The sequence below is a fragment of the Acipenser ruthenus genome, chromosome 16 (genome assembly GCF_902713425.1).
Source record: "Acipenser ruthenus chromosome 16, fAciRut3.2 maternal haplotype, whole genome shotgun sequence".
Classification (NCBI taxonomy): Eukaryota; Metazoa; Chordata; class Actinopteri; order Acipenseriformes; family Acipenseridae; genus Acipenser; species Acipenser ruthenus.
This window is the reverse complement of record NC_081204.1, coordinates 31,783,387-31,795,610: the sequence shown is the minus strand read 5'-3', so window position 1 is coordinate 31,795,610 and position 12,224 is coordinate 31,783,387. Positions and strand designations below refer to the sequence as shown.

Below are 12,224 nucleotides of genomic sequence, written 5' to 3'. Positions count from 1 at the left end.
TGTTTCAAGTTGTCCCATGCAAAACATAGGCTTGCAATAAATACTGGGCGTTAAGCTGCCCCGGTTGCGAGTTTTTCACACACCGGGGACGCCCTGTCTGTTATATCTGATTCAAAGAAGACCCAACGAATCTGTCCTGGTTTAAAGGAAACGGAAACCCAAATTGAATTGTATGCACTTTATGGTGTACTACACACACACACACACGAATAAGAAAAGTAACTGATTAATAATTCTTTTTTTTAATGATCCGAAAACCGATGTTTACATGCCAGCTCTCGATGGGGTTCAGAGGAATCGGCTCTTAGCCTGTGTGCACCTGAACCTAATCAAACTCCGAGTCTAAGGAGGGACTCGGATCACACGCAGATACACAGACACTTCTATCGCACTGACAACTGATAATGCCACCAACCGAAATGGCATTGCTGATCTTGTCACAGAGGAAAGAAAACAGTTTCAGACGTTTGTTTTCACATCCGTAGTTAAAGATGTGTAAAGACTGAAGTGAAACTCACAGCCACGCTGCAGTTTTTAATGCCTCATGATTTCTTGTTAAAGCAGAGTCATTTCAAGATGATCTGCACCTCCAGTTCTTGAATTAAAAGGAGGAAGGATTTGTCATGTTTACATTGAAAAGGCTGCTGCACACTTTAAGGCTTGTTCCCCCTTGTACAATTTCCCCATAGTAAAAGCACAGCAAAGTGTAATAAAGCACAGCCCTGTGCAGCCCTGTCCAGACAGCAGCACGCAATGTGAAAGCCACACAGCAGGACTGTTTGGATGAAGCATCAGTGAGCAGGAGCACAGCCCTGTGCAGCCCTGTCCAGACAGCAGCACGCAATGTGAAAGCCACACAGCAGGACTGTTTGGATGAAGCATCAGTGAGCAGGAGCACAGCGCTGTGCAGCCCTGTCCAGACAGCAGCACGCAATGTGAAAGCCACACAGCAGGACTGTTTGGATGAAGCATCAGTGAGCAGGAGCACAGCGCTGTGCAGCCCTGTCCAGACAGCAGCACGCAATGTGAAAGCCACACAGCAGGACTGTTTGGATGAAGCATCAGTGAGCAGGAGCACAGCCCTGTGCAGCCCTGTCCGACAGCAGCACGCAATGTGAAAGCCACACAGCAGGACTGTTTGGATGAAGCATCAGTGAGCAGGAGCACAGCGCTGTGCAGCCCTGTCCAGACAGCAGCACGCAATGTGAAAGCCACACAGCAGGACTGTTTGGATGAAGCATCAGTGAGCAGGAGCACAGCGCTGTGCAGCCCTGTCCAGACAGCAGCACGCAATGTGAAAGCCACACAGCAGGACTGTTTGGATGAAGCATCAGTGAGCAGGAGCACAGCGCTGTGCAGCCCTGTCCAGACAGCAGCACGCAATGTGAAAGCCACACAGCAGGACTGTTTGGATGAAGCATCAGTGAGCAGGAGCACAGCCCTGTGCAGCCCTGTCCGACAGCAGCACGCAATGTGAAAGCCACACAGCAGGACTGTTTGGATGAAGCATCAGTGAGCAGGAGCACAGCGCTGTGCAGCCCTGTCCGACAGCAGCACGCAATGTGAAAGCCACACAGCAGGACTGTTTGGATGAAGCATCAGTGAGCAGGAGCACAGCGCTGTGCAGCCCTGTCCAGGCAGCAGCACGCAATGTGAAAGCCACACAGCAGGACTGTTTGGATGAAGCATCAGTGAGCAGGAGCACAGCGCTGCGCAGCCCTGTCCAGACAGCAGCACGCAATGTGAAAGCCACACAGCAGGACTGTTTGGATGAAGCATCAGTGAGCAGGAGCACAGCGCTGTGCAGCCCTGTCCAGACAGCAGCACGCAATGTGAAAGCCACACAGCAGGACTGTTTGGATGAAGCATCAGTGAGCAGGAGCACAGCGCTGTGCAGCCCTGTCCAGACAGCAGCACGCAATGTGAAAGCCACACAGCAGGACTGTTTGGATGAAGCATCAGTGAGCAGGAGCACAGCGCTGTGCAGCCCTGTCCAGGCAGCAGCACGCAATGTGAAAGCCACACAGCAGGACTGCTGTATGTTAACCCCTTACTGCCCTGGGTATGTTCCGATACCCTTTTAATGCCCATTTTGTCAAATATATTGGACACTGCAAAGGGTTAAAAATTGAATTCTTTTTTTTTGTTACCACAAAACCAGGCCTGTCCTTCATACAGTAAAGTCCGGCCCCCTGCGGTGTAACACAATCAGATTAAACCAAAACATGTCAGTGTGACGTCAGGGTGAAATAAAGCTAATAGGACAGCTAACTGGGTCAAGCAGCACTTTCAGAAGGGCAACTTGATTACATAGATTCAAACGGTTTGGCATTTATGTCACCCAAAAAAGTGCTGAATTCCACCCAGGTGTAAAATACAGACCAGTAGAGCAGACTGCAGTCAGGGAGGAGTATAAATTTACTGGTAGACCGCACTAGGAGGATTGCATATAGTTTGGCTAATTGTGCATATGGATTTGACATCGTTCAGATTTCACAATCCTCTGCAACCGTCATCTTCCACCAGAATTCACTAATTACTCCTGACAGCACATAGACCTATCAGCAGTTGCTGGTAAAGTATGCAAAACTGAAAAAATACAGAGAAAATATCTTATGGCAGTGCTCTCCAATCCTTAACGAAAAAAAACAAAACTTTTCTGGTGTTTGTTTCTTATCACCAAACAAAATGGGCACAGGGTTTTTGGTTTTTCTTAAGTAAGACACCTTTCCTGTTAGCAAATTGTCACTCATGTATTTCAGCAAGCTCTTATCGAAACCCTCTCACCACAGGCTTGAGCAAGACAAGAGAGGCAATCTGCAGGCTCACTTGTTCACCCGAGCGGGCCCGGGGGCTGCGCTGACGAGCTGGCCTCTTTATTAGGAACGGGATTTATGCTCACGTCCCGAATTCAACGTACCGGTTACTGCATGTCCTGATTGATACCTTTGCAACTTCACCGTCCTCTGCAGCCCTCCTCTTCCCTGTCCTCTGCAGCCCTCCTCTTCCCCATATCGTTCACTGTTATTTTCAGCCCTGATGTGGATGCTAGTCCTTGATTTCCACATTGCAACTGCAGTCTGTGATACAGATGCTGCAACTACTGCAGTTGAAGTGCCCGCTAACCTTTTAATACTTCTACCCAACTTACATGCTTATAATAGCACCCAATAATGCACCCTTGTAGCAGGATACCTTGGAAACGTATAGTTCAGTGTACAGCTCTCTGGCAACTTTGACATGCACCAGGTCTACGCCATTAGAATCAATTCATTTAAACCCCCTGTTTCGATAGCTTGCTTTGAGGTGCACCATCCACTCTGCTGCTTTGCCATGTTCCCTAAGCACTACACCCATAACATACAGTATAGATGCACCTTGTGTGAGGTTCATATGTCCTCTATGGTGACTAACTGGGTCTATACAACACAGTTCTCCAACTAGGACAGTATGTAACGTGATCTCCTTGTTTTTTTAAATATATTTAGGGAAACAGACGTTTGCAACATCCACAGTCTAACCATGTTGGGTTATAGAAAAAGGAAGAATGATTTATGATTTTAGGCCGCTGTGTGCAAACATCCTGCTAGACCTGCGATGGGGGCTGAAAAGCTTGAACTGCCCCAAACTGTCCCAGTGTACATGGAGTCACATGGTAACCCTACCTGAGAGCCTTCTCACTGAACGGCCTGTCTGATCTGTCTGAGTCAGAGATCCCGTTGAAAAGCACAGTCTGTTTTAATACCTCGTTTAACAAGGAAACAGAAAAGGGCATGCATGCAGAATTTTAATTTCTCTAATCCTTACTTATACACCCACACACACACACCCACACCCCACACCCACACACACACCCCACACCCACACCCACACACACACACACACACACACACACACACACCTCCACCCCTCCACCCCCCCCCCCCCTCCACACACACCACTGTAATACCAGAACCAATAGCACACGCACATACACACAGGCACACAAACACACACACACACACACGCAGCATTACCAGCAATGGAAATCCATTTGGAACAGGCACAGCACAATGGTACTGCAATACTGAAATGCTGCCATGGTACTGGAACTCATTACCAGCGTGTATGGGAGGGGGGTTCATAGCATTGTGATAGCATTGCTGTGTCAGACTATGCCAGTGTTACCACTGGCTTCCACCTCTGTGTCTGCCTTTGTGCTAGCAGTGCCCCTCAGCACAGAAGCAGTGTGGGGCTATTGAAGATTTAGTAAGAGGTCTGCAGGTTGCACAAGTGGAGCCGTAACTTCCTGATACTCAGATACACTGCACCCTATGGTACCTAGTAATACACTATAAATAAGAGAAATTAAACAGCACAGCTAGGAATGTCATTTTACATCTGATACATAGACATTCAGATGGCTGTCTGACATCAATAGCAGGGTCTCATATATATATAGCTATATGTATATAAAAATATATGAAGAACATTTTTCCATCATTACTGCGCTACTGTGGGATTTAAAATCATTTGCATATATTTAAAGAGGATATTTAGTAAGTAAAGGGTCTGAGTGAGATGAAGGGGAATTCTTATTCTTTATTTGAAGGCTGGTGACCATCATTTCAGCCGCCAGTGTGTATGTTTATACATATACTGCTCTAGACGTTATCAGCATCAGAATGTGTGCAGCCAACCAATGGAGAATGTTTAACAGGAAGCTCTAAATATATCCGGGGGGGTGTCTGAGTGGAGCATGGGGTAAATAATGAGGAAATGAATCAATTCAACTTCTTAGTCCCGTTATAAAGAGAGACAGAGGGGAGAGAGAGAGTGCCACGCACAGCATCACATACAGACACAGCGAGAGAGAGGGGAGAGAGAGTGCCACGCACAAGATCTACAGAGGTGGGCTAAATCTAGGGAAAAAGGTAAGTGAATTTGGCATTCATTTTATTTTGCTTTATTTAATTTATATATTTGTATTTGTTATTGTCTCATCCAAATTTCACAGAATTATAGGGTGAAAGGGATCCTTACAAATTGATGAAATGTTTTTCTAAATGGCTAAGATGTATTTTTAAAAGCTGCAGGTTATTGACTCATGCGTCATCCCTAAGCCTTTGATATCAAATTAAAATGTTCTCAGTTATTTTGTGACCACAATATTACCTGTAGTTTTAGGGTTATTTCTGAGGTGCTGATGAAAGGATTTGTAAAATTGTCATGTGTGTTGAAAAGTGTCTAAATGTTCATCTTGTACATGTTATTATTATTATTTATTTAGTAGCAGACATGTTGTGACGGGTTTGAAGTATTTGATGGGGTTTGCCTTGCTCAAAGACAGTGCCCATCCTATCCTTTGATGTGTCAGTTGAAATATTTCAAAACAGCCATTATTGTGCAAATCAGTTTAAAGGAAATGCATGATGCAATGTAGACAAGTGGCCACCGGGTGGCATGATTTGCTATGCATCAGGTCCTGTGTGTGTGTGTGGCAGGATGTCGGAGGGCTTTGCTTCGGTGTTCTACAGCGAGCCGTCAGTGCTGGGTCTGCTCGCTAACGTCATCAGTGCCTTCTACGTGGCTCTGCAGAACTTCACTGGAGCCGTCACCGGCCAGGCAGCCACGGGAGTGGAGAACACAATCGCAGGTACAGAGAGAGAGGGGGGAATAGAGAGGGGGGATAGAGAGAGGGGGAGAGAGAGAGAGAGAGAGAGTGAGAGGGGGGAGAGAGAGAGGGGGGAGAGAGAGAGGGAGAGAGAGAGAGAGAGAGGGGGGGGATAGAGAGAGGGGGGAGTGAGAGGGAGAGAGGGGATAGAGGGAGAGAGAGAGAGTGAGAGAGAGAGAGGGGGATAGAGAGAGGGGGAGAGAGAGAGGGGGGATAGAGAGAGGGGGATAGAGAGGGAGAGAGGGGGAGAGAGGGGAGAGAGAGAGGGGGCATAGATAGAGGGGGATAGAGAGAAGGGGAGAGAGAGAGAGTGAGAGAGAGAGAGAGAGTGTGTGTGTGTGTATTACTTATTTACTGTGACTGAGCGTGATTAGGAACAGCTGTTTTGTTTTGTGTTTCCCAGGCGTGCACCTCATTCTGATCGGAGGCGTGGTGCAGCTGCTGGCTGGCCTCCTCACCTTCAGGAAGTACGACCACCTGGCGGGGACCACGTTCCTGGCCTTCTCGGCACTGTGGGGCAGCTACGGGACCACGCGCATCATCGCAGGGGCCTACGAGCTCCTGAGCCTGGGGGCCAGCACTGCGGCGCCCCAGATCAGCAAGGCAGCCGTGGCTGGGCTGGTGGCCTACACCGGCGTGGCTTTCGTGGTGTCTTTCTGCTCGGCCACGGCCAACTACGTGATGCCCTTCGTGTTCGGAGCCATCACCGTGACGCTGGTGTTCGAGGCGGTGGGGCAGTTTGCCACGTGGGCGTTGGTGGTGGCCGGAGTGGCCCAGCTGGTCATTGTCCTGTTCGGCCTCTACGGGGCGACGGCTCTGCTCCTCAAAGGGATCTACCAGCGCCACGTCCTGCCGGGCTTCGGCAACGCCCTCTTCGACGTGCTGCTGCTGGGCGCCAGGATCAAGCCGTCACAGCGGAGGCAGGCCAGCCGGGGCGAGGAGGAGGAGGAGAAGAAGAAGAACAGCAAGTACGCGGAGCCCATGGCGCTGGGGAACATGAGCGACGTGGTCTCTGCAGTGATCCTGGCCTTCTACTGCTTCAACTACACGCCCTCCTTCCTGGTGGGGGCGCTGTGGGTCAGCCTCAATGCCACGGCCCAGCTCCTGGCCAGCTACTATGCCTACCTGCGGAACGACGTGTTCCATGGCACCAAGTTCGCGCTGCACTACACCTACTGGCTGGTACAGGCCTGGGAGGCGTTTGTGGTGTCGGTGCTCCTGGGCAGTGAGGGGGAGGGCGTGGGCCAGGCTCGGGCGGGCATGCTGGGGGGCTGGTTCTTCCTGGTGGCTGCCCTGCTGCTGTGCCTGCTGTCCCTGAGCCGCGACAAGACTGAGCTGTTCCAGAACAGCCTGTTCGCCTTCCTCACCGTCTCCACCCTGCCCCAGATCCCCCGCGGGTCTCGCTCCCTCTTCTTCGGGGTGGCCTGCTCTCTGTACGCTCTGCTCTGCCTCTACATCTCCTTCATCAGCCTGGTGAACTCCATCGCAGAGAAGGTGCTCCTGCCCCTGGGCGTGCGGCTCGTGAGCGCCCCCAGGCTGCAGGCGGCGCTGTTCAGGCTGAAACGCCACCTCTGCCATGCCCAGGACATGCCTCCCCTTGGGGGCCCCTCGGAGCACCGCGCCCAGCTCCCCGACGCCCTCTTCTTCCTGTGCAACGGCCTGGCTGCCCTCTCAGCCCTGCAGCCCTCCCTCCCGGACTCGCAGCGCTCTTACCTATCCGTGCCCTGGGTGCTGATCCCCGGGACCCTCGTCCAGCTCTACGTGTCGCGGCTGCAGGTGCGAGGGGGGCGCCGCTTTGGCCCCACGCTGCCCTTCTCCTACGCAGCCGTCTGGGCAGTCTGGACCTGGCTGAGGTTTGCAGGTAAAACTTTCCCCTGGTCGTCCCGTCTGCCTTTATATTTCTAGTAATGTAAAACGTACAAGTCAAGTTTATCTACATAGTTTTGATATCTCTATTTTTTATGCAGGTGTAAATCTTATTAACCCTTCTGTATAATCTGTGAAATCTGCAAACTACAGCTGTAGTATTCTATGAGTTTTTACAGTACAGTCAGTCCAATGCACTGCAGTGTTTTCTGGGTCGTTGACTGTGTGTTAACCCTCCCCCCCCTCACCAGGCCCCCTGCTCGGGATCAGCAATCCCTCTCTGCACGGGTTCTCCGTTGGCGCAGTGGCCTTCCTCGTCATCAACGCCTTCATCATCATCATGGGTGAGTCACGGTCTCTTCCACTGATCAGTCACTCACAGTCCCTGGTAGTCGTGTGATATTCTATACAGCAGGTCTGTGTTAGAATAATGGTAGCAGTACTTCCTGTCCCTGCTGTGTGTGAGAGGTGTGTAACACTAATCTCTGCCCCCCCGTCTCTCTCAGCTGCCTACTCCAATCTGGTTCTCCTGACCCTGGCTGTTCTGATGGAGGGGCTCATCGTCTGCTTCCTGTTGTTCACTCTGCACACACTGCCACTTCCTCTCGAAGGTCAGCCCCCCAGCTCCTCTCGAAGTCTCTTTTTACTTTTTTTTTTTTTTTTGGTAAACACTATGGTCCTGTACCGACTCTGGCTTCCTTTTAGACGTATTGTGAAACTGTTCCCATGGTAACAGTAACGGGACCTCTGAATGGAAGTGGGGGTGGGGGGGGGGGGGGGGGGGTGTTAAAAGTGTAAACTCTCTGTAGAAATCCTGTATTCATGCAACAGGAAACACTGGCAATATTACTACTATAGTATTGATGACCAATTCATCAATTGCAGGAATATTGTATCCTGATTTAGCTGACTTGTGTTCAATTTATGGTGCTGGCATTTAGTGTCCCAGGAAGGCATATTGAATTTGGGATGATCCAGGGAAAACAGGGACAGCTGGTAACCCTAGGCAACAGCTTACCAGTGCAGAGCCGATGGGCGGAGTGACGGGGGGGGGGAAATACTGATCGATCTGTAGATTTTATTTTTACTGTTTTATTCTGTGTGAATGATTGAGTGAATCATTCGTTTGCCCATTCACGCATGCGTTCTGTGATTCAGTCAGTCAATCCCTAACTGTCGCCCCCTTCTCTCCACTCAGGTGTGTTCCTGGCCCTGTTCAGTGTGGTCTGTATGTACGGAGCGACCGCCTCCTTCGCGAACTACCTGTTTGAGAGGAAGCTCCTTCCAATGGGACCCCCTCTGATCCAGGTGCTTTACACTGCAATCACTGATCAAAGAGTCCGCTGCTGTCTGACGGAGTGCTGGTCAGCATCCATAGAGAGAAGGCATCTGCAGTAGAAAGTATCAAATGACAGCAGAGATACTGTTCTGCTCTTTGTCTTGCTTTCAGACTGACAGCAGAGCAACTAAAGATGTTGTTTTTGTTTTTGTAATGGCTTGACGACTAAAATGGTAACCTTGGTTACAACTAATGATATAGTTTCAAAGTGTGTTTTAATAGAAAGCCTGTAGTGCTGTTTTGAAGTGGCATTGTCTTCTCAGGACCTCTAACAGGTCTGCTGTTACCCTCTTATGATAGACAAGGAATTGTACAAACAGTTTCTTCTTGAAATACATTTGAGCGTGACTCACGAGGAAACTGACCATTTGGATGACCACTTCCAACCTGTCAGTAAAATGTCAAGCCTGTTTCGTGCACCTCAACGTTTGCATATTTTTATTTGTGGGACACAATCAAGAGAGTCTTGACGTATGCTGTAATTGAACGGTCTCTGTCTCTGTCTCTCTCTCTCTGTGTTTGTCTGTCTGTCTCTGTCTGGGCTGCAGGCTGGGAAGAGTAACAAGGGCGAGCCTGCCCCCCCGCCCTGCCCCACCCCAGGCTCGCGGAAGACCAGCGGCCTGCAGAGCATCGCGGGTATCCTGGAGTCCGGGGGTGTGTGCGGGATCCCCTCGGACACGGTCTACACGCTGGCTGCCTCCTGTAAACACCCCGCTGCCATCGAGCGCATTTACAACATCAAGGTGATTAGAAATCTGACAAAAGAGCCTGCTGGAGAATCAGTCACATGCTGCAGCGGCACGTTTCCTCGGAATCGGAATATCATGCCAGCTGCTCCGCTGGGGTTCCAATAGACCCGCTACCGTTTTAGAATTTAGTGGGGCCCATCGTAGTTGAGCGAGGTGTTGATTGGCTATGTTCTCTTGTAGGACCGCCCCCTGGAGAAGCCCATCTGTCTGACGATTGGTAATCTGAAGCAGCTGGAGGCGGTGGCCCCGCCCTTCAGTCCGCTGCTCTGGGAGTTCATGAGGAACGTCTACCCCGGTGGGATTGGCTGCATCGTCAGGAAGGGGGAGTGGCTCAAGAAGCTGGGTGAGCGTCTCCACAGTGTTTCAACCGCAGCGCGGCTCCAACAGCACAGCAGTTACAGTGCTCCTTTGTGAGCTCCACAACACTCTTCAACCTCCCACTGAAAGCTGGAATTGCTCAAACTATTATGCAACGGTTACGAAGCCTCTCATGATGCAATATCCTGTAAAACAACAGCAGTACTGTATTAGCTAGTCTAAAACATGTCCCTTCTGTAGTAGCTTCTAATATATACTGTTTAAAATACCCTTTTTGTAGTCTTGGGACACCCTGTCTTTCTGCATAGGGCTCTCCCCCTGTCCATAAAATACACCCCCCTTATCTGCCTGAATATATATATTTTAATGTTCAGAATGTGCATTTCAGCATTGTTCTAGAGAGGGATGGCTTCAAGTGTAGAAGTATGCCTTTCTTTCCCCGCTGGTGTTCTGAGACCCAGTGTCGGAGCTGTTCTGGTGGTTCTCAGACACGGCACAAACCCCTCATTTCAACCCCCCCTCCCCTCCCCTGTCCAGGTGTTGGCCTGGCCTACGACTACGTGGGAACCAAGGACAGCATCATGATCCGCATCTCTGACCTCACAGTGACCACCCACCTGCTGGACATGACCGGACCCCTGGCCATCACCTCGGCCAATCCCAGCGGGCAGCCGGACAGCACCCACCACGACATGGTTGTCACGTAAGTGCAGGGAGCCGCCCCTCTCTTTGACCTCTCAACTAACAATGTTCAGCCACAGCCTTGAAAACAACTTCAGTGGTTGGTGGGATTTCTCTCGACTGACACATTAATATTGCAGCTCCTCCAGGGCCAGACATCTTTCAACACCGCAGATCTGTACACAGGTCTCTAGGATGGATAACTCCACCCAGTACTGCAGAGTGCTCTACTGTTGCAGTTTGTGCGTGCCAAAACACATTGTGAAACCTGAAGCGTCAAACCTGCCCGTTTTCACGCAGTAAATGAGAGCCTAGCAGGGGCTGTTCTTTACTTGCATCTTAGTTCAATATCGTCTCAGCTGACTGCATGGAATCAGGCCCCATGCCTTCTCTCTGCTCCCTGTACTGACCCGCTCCGCTCTGCGTGTCTGTTCCAGGAGGCTGGGAGACAAGCTGGATGGGGTGCTGTGTGACGGAGACTCCACGGAACTCGTGTCCTCCACCGTCGTCATCTGCACCAAGATTGATGAAGGTACGGACTCTTCCTTTTATACAGAGCTCGTTCCCCATGGGCACCTCATGCACCGACCATGGCAGCCTGTCTGCAAGGTGAACACGACTGTCTAAATGATATTCTACAAATACAATTCAGCAGGCTGTCTATTAAAAAGAAAATGAATTCATGAACACTAGTGTAATCAATGCTATGCCTTGCACTATAGTTTGAGTTCCACAGAAAAACAGCATCGTATCAGCATTTGCGATTTAATGCTTAATTGGCCAGGTTACTGGAGAGCTCCTGTAAAGTCCACTGACTGGCATCATCTTTACCTGTCGTTTTTTGCCCCTGTAGGAAAGCTGTCCTTCCTGAGAGAGGGCGCTGTTCCTGCTGCCAAGGTGCTACAGATATTCGAGAGGGTCAAGAGCAAGATGGACTTCAGTGAAGCAGCGTAACGACCCGGGGGCTTAAACAGGACAGCGCTGCAACATGGGAGCTGTGTACCACTGGGGCCGCTGCAATCCCTTCCCTTTCAAGCACTTGCAATGAGGCAATACATCTCAGTGCAAGGGGGCTCAGAGTCCAGAGACACCAAGCACTACTGAGCACAATGCATTCAGACCTGCAGTTACTAGTTACTGCTGCTAGTAATTACCTCTACTACCTGTCAAGCTCTGGTGTTTGTATCATTTTGTAACATACATGTAGTTAAATAGGGACTACACTGTATCATAACTGCACAGCTACAGTAAATGACTTGTAATGACTATTTATAGTGCCTCTGCAGTGTAACTAATGGCACTAAAACTAGCCACATTAATGTTCTGTACAGCCAGTCCATAGCTGCATTTAAGGACCATATGTATATATGTTATAATAGTTCAATGAATCAATAATACCCGACACATGAGGCGCTACCAGAGGTTCTGCACAGGTTTCTTGGCAGTAATTGCGTGGGTTTATTGGCTGATCTGTAATCTCTGCTATTTCTTGATGTGAAGGGTTACATTGCTATTCCATGTCAATAAAATCATTTCTTCTCTAGATTTCTTTGTGCTGCATATTGAAGTTTTGTGTTGCCGCGCTGGTGGAATGCTGGGATGCTGGTTCTAGCTGCTG

The 12,224-nt window shown here is 49.9% G+C and overlaps 1 protein-coding gene across 2 annotated transcripts; it reads left to right on the top strand.

Annotated features, from left to right (window-relative positions):
• The first annotated feature begins 4,784 nt into the window (after window positions 1–4,784).
• Window positions 4,785–12,151, top strand: LOC117430612 (uncharacterized). Of its 2 annotated transcripts, XM_058989451.1 has the most exons (11): window positions 4,785–4,913; window positions 5,484–5,635; window positions 6,057–7,514; window positions 7,771–7,863; window positions 8,026–8,130; window positions 8,718–8,827; window positions 9,407–9,601; window positions 9,788–9,950; window positions 10,463–10,628; window positions 11,044–11,138; window positions 11,460–12,151. In XM_058989451.1, the coding sequence occupies exons 2-11, from the start codon at window positions 5,485–5,487 to the stop codon at window positions 11,558–11,560; spliced, it is 2,637 nt and encodes an 878-aa protein (XP_058845434.1). In that variant the 5' UTR covers window positions 4,785–4,913; window position 5,484; the 3' UTR covers window positions 11,561–12,151. The 2 variants fall into 2 exon arrangements, with proteins under 2 accessions (XP_058845434.1, XP_058845433.1); XM_058989450.1 differs by lacking the exon at window positions 4,785–4,913 and having other exon boundaries at window positions 4,964–5,635.
• The last annotated feature ends 73 nt before the right edge of the window (window positions 12,152–12,224 follow it).

Coding starts and splice junctions, on each gene's coding strand:
- LOC117430612 (XM_058989450.1), top strand. CDS start 5,443: ATGATTTGCTATGCATCAGGTCCTGTGTGTGTGTGTGGCAGGATGTCG. Junction 5,636..6,056: donor AGTGGAGAACACAATCGCAG/GTACAGAGAGAG, acceptor TGTGTTTCCCAG/GCGTGCACCTCATTCTGATC. Junction 10,629..11,043: donor CACCACGACATGGTTGTCAC/GTAAGTGCAGGG, acceptor TGTCTGTTCCAG/GAGGCTGGGAGACAAGCTGG.